At 31.7% G+C, this 7,593-nt stretch overlaps 1 protein-coding gene across 7 annotated transcripts in view; it reads left to right on the top strand.

The window, feature by feature from the left end:
* Positions 1-5,870, top strand: part of GRIK2 (glutamate ionotropic receptor kainate type subunit 2) — a 728,978-nt gene extending 723,108 nt beyond the window's left edge. For 2 of the 7 annotated variants that reach the window (XM_032275169.1, XM_032275170.1), the window contains exon 17: positions 4,174-4,641. In XM_032275169.1, coding sequence (XP_032131060.1) covers positions 4,174-4,338 — 165 coding nt within the window. In that variant the 3' untranslated portion in view covers positions 4,339-4,641. Of the gene's footprint in view, positions 1-1,415; positions 1,548-4,173 lie in introns of those variants that run through there. The other 5 variants (XM_032275174.1, XM_032275172.1, XM_032275171.1 and 2 more) reach the window with 4 other exon arrangements.
* The last annotated feature ends 1,723 nt before the right edge of the window (positions 5,871-7,593 follow it).

The following is a 7,593-nucleotide window of genomic DNA, read 5'->3' as shown; positions in this document are numbered from 1 at the left end:
TCTTTCTTTCTTTCTTTCTTTCTTTCTTTCTTTCTTTCTTTCTTTCTTTCTTTCTTCTTTCTTTCTTTCTTTCTTTCTTTCTCTTTCTTCTTACTTTCTCTCTCTTTCATTTATTTCACTTTCTTCTTTTTTTTAGTATAAACAGGGAAATGACTTTTCAGTGCACTTGGGTTTTTAGACTTTTTTCACAGTCCAATAAGAAGATTTAAAATAAATTTGAATCATTATATAATGTATAAAAGAGAGTTTGTCTCTATTGAATGATAATAAGTTAGAATCTTATTTAAAAGTTAAACATGGTAAATTTTGGGCAATGCACAGCACAGAGAAACAATTATATTTCACAAAACGCTATACAGTTTCAGCTTTAGAAACTTATATGTTATGGAATTTGCCTTGTAAACCTCTAAAGGGAAAGAAAATAATATATATTTGCTCTAGTACCATAAATGAACAGTACTTTATGATATCATTACATTTGCTTAATTTGCCACCTTAATTCTAAAATCTTGCCCAAATCTAAAGATTATCAAGTTTTATAATGGGTTAGAATTATTATATAAATGAGAAAAGAACCTATTGTCTCACAGTGACTTTATCAATAACCTAAATAAACCTATTTTTCAGGTAAACTTACATTGATAGATAGCAAAAGAGCTGGCAAAATTAACCTTATTCAAAGAGAAAATTAATAAAATTTGTATTTTGATATTATGTAATCAAGACCATTGACTGACACATGAAAGATTGCTTGATTAAATTTTTAGTTTCTGATGCCTTTGTAGAATAAAGAAAGACTATAATGACAATGGTGGTTTACATGTTTACAATTTTGAGATAGTTGTAAAATTTGTAAATATAATTTATTTAAGACAAATTCAAATTATAAGAAATAATATTATTCTGGCCATTGATTAGAATGGGCTTTTTTTCCAGTGTACAATTTATATTGCTCAGCAATATAAATTTAATATATAAAATTGCCTAAAATAGTTTTAAATGTTCTTATTTGCAGTCTAAAGTAAGTATGGGGTACTAAATACAGAGTTTCCCTCTTAACTTACTAGAAATAATACTGAGTCATTTCAGAGTTGAACATGTATGTACATACGTAAGATTTTTCCTAAGAGTGTTAGTTGCTTAGACTACTCCCTTAGTATAGGCAAATTATTAATTAATATTTATACTCCATTCTTTTTTGAAAATAATGTAACCAAAATGACTGAAAATTGAGATTGCCAAGAAGAAGGCGTCATACATTTCTGAAGATTTGGGAAATTTATTGGTTTTGAATGAAGCCTTATTTCAAACAATTCAGTGTTATTCACATCCTATAACAGTTTTAAATGTCAACGGGATCAAGTTTTGACCGTGTTATGTCATCTAATTAATTCTTCTGTTAAATGTTTCAACAGAGAGCCAAGACTAAGTTACCTCAAGACTATGTATTCCTCCCTATTTTGGAGTCAGTTTCCATTTCTACAGTGTTGTCATCATCACCATCTTCATCATCATTATCATCATGTTCTTAATAAGTACATCTAATAGTAGGTATTAAGCAACAAGAAACACTGTTTCCATATACTGGCTGTCAGGTGCCACATAAATCCTTTAGTGGAAATATAATTCATGAATTGCAGAACTGCATAATTTAACACATAATACATAATGCATGCCAGTGATTCTGTAGTTAATGGGGAATTCACAAGCCACATTTAATCATCACCCATTACAAGTGCCAATAAATTAATATTTTTATTAATTTAACGTTATTAAACAAATGCTAAAGTTTTGCCTAATTTAATTAGGTAACTTCTATGCAGTATATTTTAGCTAGGCTTCTAAAACTAAAATTTTTTTAAGCAATTGAATTAGAAACACTGTTAAATAAGAATTAAAGTATTAGGGTCCTGTGCCACTATTGTTAATTCAGTCAACATTTAAAGAGTTCATGTGTGTACAAGCAGTGCCTTGAGAACCTGATCTCTGCCATTCACAATTCAGTGAGAGGGATACGTAGAGGCCTACAGACCAGACAGAAAAACAGGATAGAGTCGAAAATACTGAAAGGATAAAACAAAATCAAGTTGTGAAAACAAAATAATGTGCCTGGTCATTTGGAAAGGACTTCCTAATTAAGTTAAAACTTGAGCCACATCTGAGGTAGGGGATATAGTTGAGATGATGTGAAAGAAGATAGAACTTGGCAGGGTACCAGAGCAAGGAGGAACAATGGAAAAATATTAATGGAAGTCCCACCAATAAAGGGAGTGTAAGGCGCGGCAGGGGAGAGAGAGAGAGAGAGAGAGAGAGAGAGAGAGAGAGAGAGCGAGCAGTGGGGAAGTGGGAGAGGACTAGATCAGAGAAGTCATGATGGAAAAAATAATAGATTTGGGTTTGATTGTTTCCTAAAGGAGAAAATGCTATTAGTAATTGATATTTTAAAAATAGATTATCTTGATAGTTGTGAGCCTTTATGGAAGAGTAGGATAGATGTAGAGTTAGGAGACCATTAAGGGAACTCTTTAAGGTGCTCATCAAAGAAAAATTAGGATATAGCCAGAGATTGACAAGAAGGTAATAGAGCAGTGTCACAATCATAAAACTGGATATATGAGAATATCCTGCTGGAATCTTAGGTGAGAGCTGTAGAAAGTTATCCACCCTCTCTCTGAATCAGTTTTGTCTGACACATAGATGCCTAATTAATTCAAAGTATGTTTTGACTGGCAGAAACTATTATGCAAACAAATTTTTTCAAATGTATTTTTTAAGTTAACATAAAATTGTAAGTATGTATAATATACAACACATTTTGATGTATATATACATTGTGGAATGGTTAGATATGTCTAATTAGCAAATGTATTACCTCACATATTTATTATTTTTGTAGTGAGAACACTTATTCACTCTGTTGGCACTTTTCAATAACATATTATTATTAACTATAGTGGCCGTGCTGTGGAATAGAGCTCTTGAACTTCTTCTTTCTGCCTAACCGTAAATACGTATCAGAAAATGACACACATATGGTCTTAAATATTTTCATTATGTTCTCTTGAAAATAGTCTAAGTTGACAATCAATAAAGCAACTAAAGCATAAATAAGTCTTCACATGCATATTTGATTAGACGGACTTCATTATATATTTTCATGTCACTTTTTAGGTTTTGTAAATTTTTATACCTGCTCATATCTTTTGTTGATGTCTACACTGTTGGTCCTTGCACACACTAAAATCTGACCCTCTGAGTTTCAACTACAATATGCAGTTGGTTAACGGATGTGATTCATATGTAATTAACACACATGTATCTCAATCAGGTGGGGAGAGAGACTAACAAAATTTTTTTCATATATATGACTCTATAATATAAATTTTGAGGAGCTATAATAATAAACCCCAGATAAACAGAGGTTCTAGCAAATCTATTTCCTATGAGATGGGAACTAAGACAGAAAAAACTCATAGGGTCATATTTTTTTCATGTGATAAATTATCAGCTTTCAATTATCAAGTTAATGATGACAAAATAGTTAATATGTGTTTGCAGATGTCTAACATGCTATAATTTGTCATTTCATGATTAAGTCATGTTTGTAATCACTGTCAATGTTTCTATAGGCATAATCACAAAAAAGACATAATGAAATATCAGAAATTGTTTTCCATATTTTATGTCTGTGTGAGTGCTATTTTTCTTTTGAGATGTACAATGAAGAATCAATGTTCAAAGAACATTTGGGTATCTCATGTTGTGATCTGAAAAGTAGTACTTTTTTTCTATTTTTTTATATCAAGAATGGATTTCTGGTATAGAATTGTCTTTGTATTTAAATTTTCAAGTAGATTTCTATCTCATGCTAATCAATTTTGTATAATGTCATAAGAAAATTTTATTTAATATATATGTAATATACACATAATTAGTTGTTTATTTCAGAATCAGGTGGAGATTTTCTTTAAACTAGCCCACTTTTATAGAATATTATTTTAATTATGAGTTGAGTGTTAAAAGTGACAATTTGTTGTAACTTTTACAATGAAAAATTTCAAGCCTTTAAAGATGTTATGTGACAAGTCTTTTGAGAATGATTTTTAATATTGATCTTGGACAGTTACAGTTTATGTATTTTATAATATTTAATTTTTCTGTGTTCTTCTGTAGAGGTCCTTCTGTAGTGCCATGGTAGAAGAACTGAGGATGTCCCTGAAGTGCCAGCGTCGGTTAAAACATAAGCCACAGGCCCCAGTTATTGTGAAAACAGAAGAAGTTATCAACATGCACACATTTAACGACAGAAGGTTGCCAGGTAAAGAAACCATGGCATAAAGCTGGGAGGCCAAACACCCAAGCACAAACTGTCGTCTTTTTCCAAACAATTTAGCGAGAATGTTTCCTGTGGAAATATGCAACCTGTGCAAAATAAAATGAGTTACCTCATGCCGCTGTGTCTATGAACTAGAGACTCTGTGATCTAAGCAGTTGCAATGATCAGACTTGATTTACAAGCATCATGGATCAACCAAGTTACACGGGGTTACACTGTTAATCATGGGTTCCTCCCTTCTTCTGAGTGAATGTTACATACGCATTTTGTGGCTGGTTTCAAATGCAGTCCAGTGAGAAATTACAGGTTCCTTTCGAAGCTCAACTGTTGCCAGGAGATGGAATATCAATGCCCAACAGGGCAACCAATAAAAGTGTCACTAAGAATATAAATATTTGGAATCAGCAAAAACTGTAGTGTTACAGGAAACAGTACAGTCTTCTGAACACCCAGATCATAGAGATGATGTTACTAGCCCCCAACTAGTCAGTATAATTATTGTCTGAATACACAATACGTGTTTATAGGATGTGAAAAAATGTGATGAAAAACAAATTTGAATCCCATGGCAGGTGGAATATAAAGCAGATATTCATTACTTCTTTTTCTTTTTTTCTTTTCTTTTTTGTTTTTTGACAGTCTGTGTCACTGATGGAGATAGAAATGTCAATTATCAAGGCAATAATGCTTTTCTTAAGTTCCCTAAGCCAGAAGATTAACATGCAACTCTACCAGATCCCTTCCTATTCCCCCAACACCCTTTCTCTAACCCCATAAACCAAATTAAAAAAAAAAAATTGGTTCAGTGATTCTGAATTAAAAGGATAATCTTTTACGATCTTTGTCTTAAGTTGTTAAAAAGGGCTGAGTATTGGCTGTGTGGAAGACTAAAACTTTCATTCTAACATTCAGATATAGCGATCCAAACCCTTGTTCCTGCTGTAAATGAACTTGATGGAGCATGGGCAGATCTCAGTGATACGAGAAAGGGGACTGGTCATCTAAAGAAAAATCTGTGAGAGAACATGGAAGTGGACTGCATTTATCAATACAGTCACAATGTTAAATGAACAAAATTCTTGAACAGTTTTTTTTCAAAAAATGTTCAGGTTTATTTGTGGAAATGCAAGATTTCTATGAAAATAGTTTTTGTATGGAAATTTTTGTAATACTTTTTATCAACAAAACAAGAACACGTGTTCCTGTCAGGGGTGTGATGTCAAGCATGAATGGTAGTGCGTGTGCACCACCAACGTTTGGTGAAAACTATTTTTATCAAGAAAAAAGGAATCATAGAAGAGAAATATTTTCAAGTTAGATAATATAAAAGCTAGGTGCACTACCACCACTGCTTACCATGCCACACCCCTGGTTTCCACGAGGCTGACAACATACTGTAATGTGTGTGTAAAATGGTAAAAGACACAGACCTCTTGACCACATTGTGATAACAGTTGAGTGCACACAGTTTGCTGTTTGAATCCAATGCACAAAATTAAAAAAAATCATTAAAATTATGTTCATTTTACTTTCAGCTTTGTCTTTCATTTTTCTCTTGTATGTCTAATGAATTCACCATACACTCTTTACATAAAAGAAGCACACATCCTGAATATTTCTAGGTCATCAAGAATGGCCACTTCCCAGCTACCTGAAGAAAAGAAGAAGAAGGCTTGGGGGAAGACCTACTCAGATCTAGAAAAAGCTGGACTGCGATATAAAAAGTAATCTTTAGGTTCAGAGCCATTAACATAAGATGAACAGTAGTTCTAGAGGTGACAGACATGATACTACCTTTTCTATGGGTGGATATTGACTTTGTACATTGGGTTGTATAAGACTGTACAGTGATCACTGATATTTAAAGTTCAAGTCATAACCTATTTCATAATTCCTTGTACATTGATAATTCAATGTAACTCAGCATAACACAGAGTAAGAGACAGGCCTAATATTACACTTAGTAATGATGTGGCATAGATATTCACATACCAATAGGAACTTTTTAAAATGATAAATTATAACATATACTTTGCTAAGCAAAACAATTATAATCAGAACCACTAAGGGGAAGAAAAAAATTAAAAAGAAAGCTCTGTGAAGTAGTTTTTTAAACTCATAACATTTGCATAATCAAAGTGCCTGATATCTAAATTAAATTAAAATTAAATATCCAAGTGCATTCTAAATTTATAGCCTCATGGTTATTTTAAGTTAACATTCATATGTCAGTGATAGTATCTCAAAATATAATTTTAGTTGCACGAAGCACTGCTAAAAATCTCAGCATTGGTTTGTTTGGTGGTAAATATCCTCAAAAAACACACTTCATTAAAGTTCAGAGTTTGGATGATATTAAGCTTTTTATCAATCGGATTCTCATTTGACGTCAAAGCACTTTGAAAATCAGTTTTCTATTATATATTATCCAATCTTATATGATAGACAGGAAATGACAACTTTATTTTTAATTAATCAGGAAATAGTTATTTAGATTTTTGCAAAAATTTGACAATTATTTAATTCAATTAAATTAGTGAACTTTGAAAAGTGTAAAAAACTTGCTGCACTCAACTTTACAAGTAATATAGAATATATAAATAATGTATTACTTTTTATAAATGTTCTAAAAGGTATCTACATTATTGCCAAAACAGATATTTTTCTACTCCTAGGCTTATGCAATAGGAGATACTAATCTTAATTCTCACAAAATTATAGTTACTTTCAAAGTAAAATTTAACTTTTAAGGAGCATCTCTTCACTGGGAAGGCAGTATACTGGAGTAAGTTTATTCTCTAGAATACACTGAAGTGGCAAGAAGGAGAGGAAGAGAACACTTTTTCTAATCAGCAACATAACCTGAGACTCTCGGTCATCAGTGGAGGCACATATACCACAACTAAATAGCCCTAATCAGGATGAAAACACTAAAGATTTATATTCCCATTTAACACACCTAAATAGTCTGTACCACTCTAAGAACACCAGAGAGATATATTCAAATATTTACAACTGAACAACCCTAACTGCTATGGAACCCTAAGAGGATACACACTATTTTACAAATATGTGAAAGGGATAATATTTTATCGATTGCAACATTTTAAATATTTTGCAATTAAGTTACATTTTTTAAATATAATGTCCTTATTGCTATTATAGAATGAGTATATCTCTAAAGCACTAATGATTTCAAAACATTTTTATCATCACAATGCTTTTTAAATGCCTGTTTGTTAAAAATATAATATGTA

This window comes from Sapajus apella, unplaced genomic scaffold (genome assembly GCF_009761245.1).
Source record: "Sapajus apella isolate SASKATOON/1434 unplaced genomic scaffold, GSC_monkey_1.0 scaffold6, whole genome shotgun sequence".
Taxonomy (NCBI): Eukaryota; Metazoa; Chordata; class Mammalia; order Primates; family Cebidae; genus Sapajus; species Sapajus apella.
This window is presented reverse-complemented; position numbering and strand designations above follow the sequence as displayed.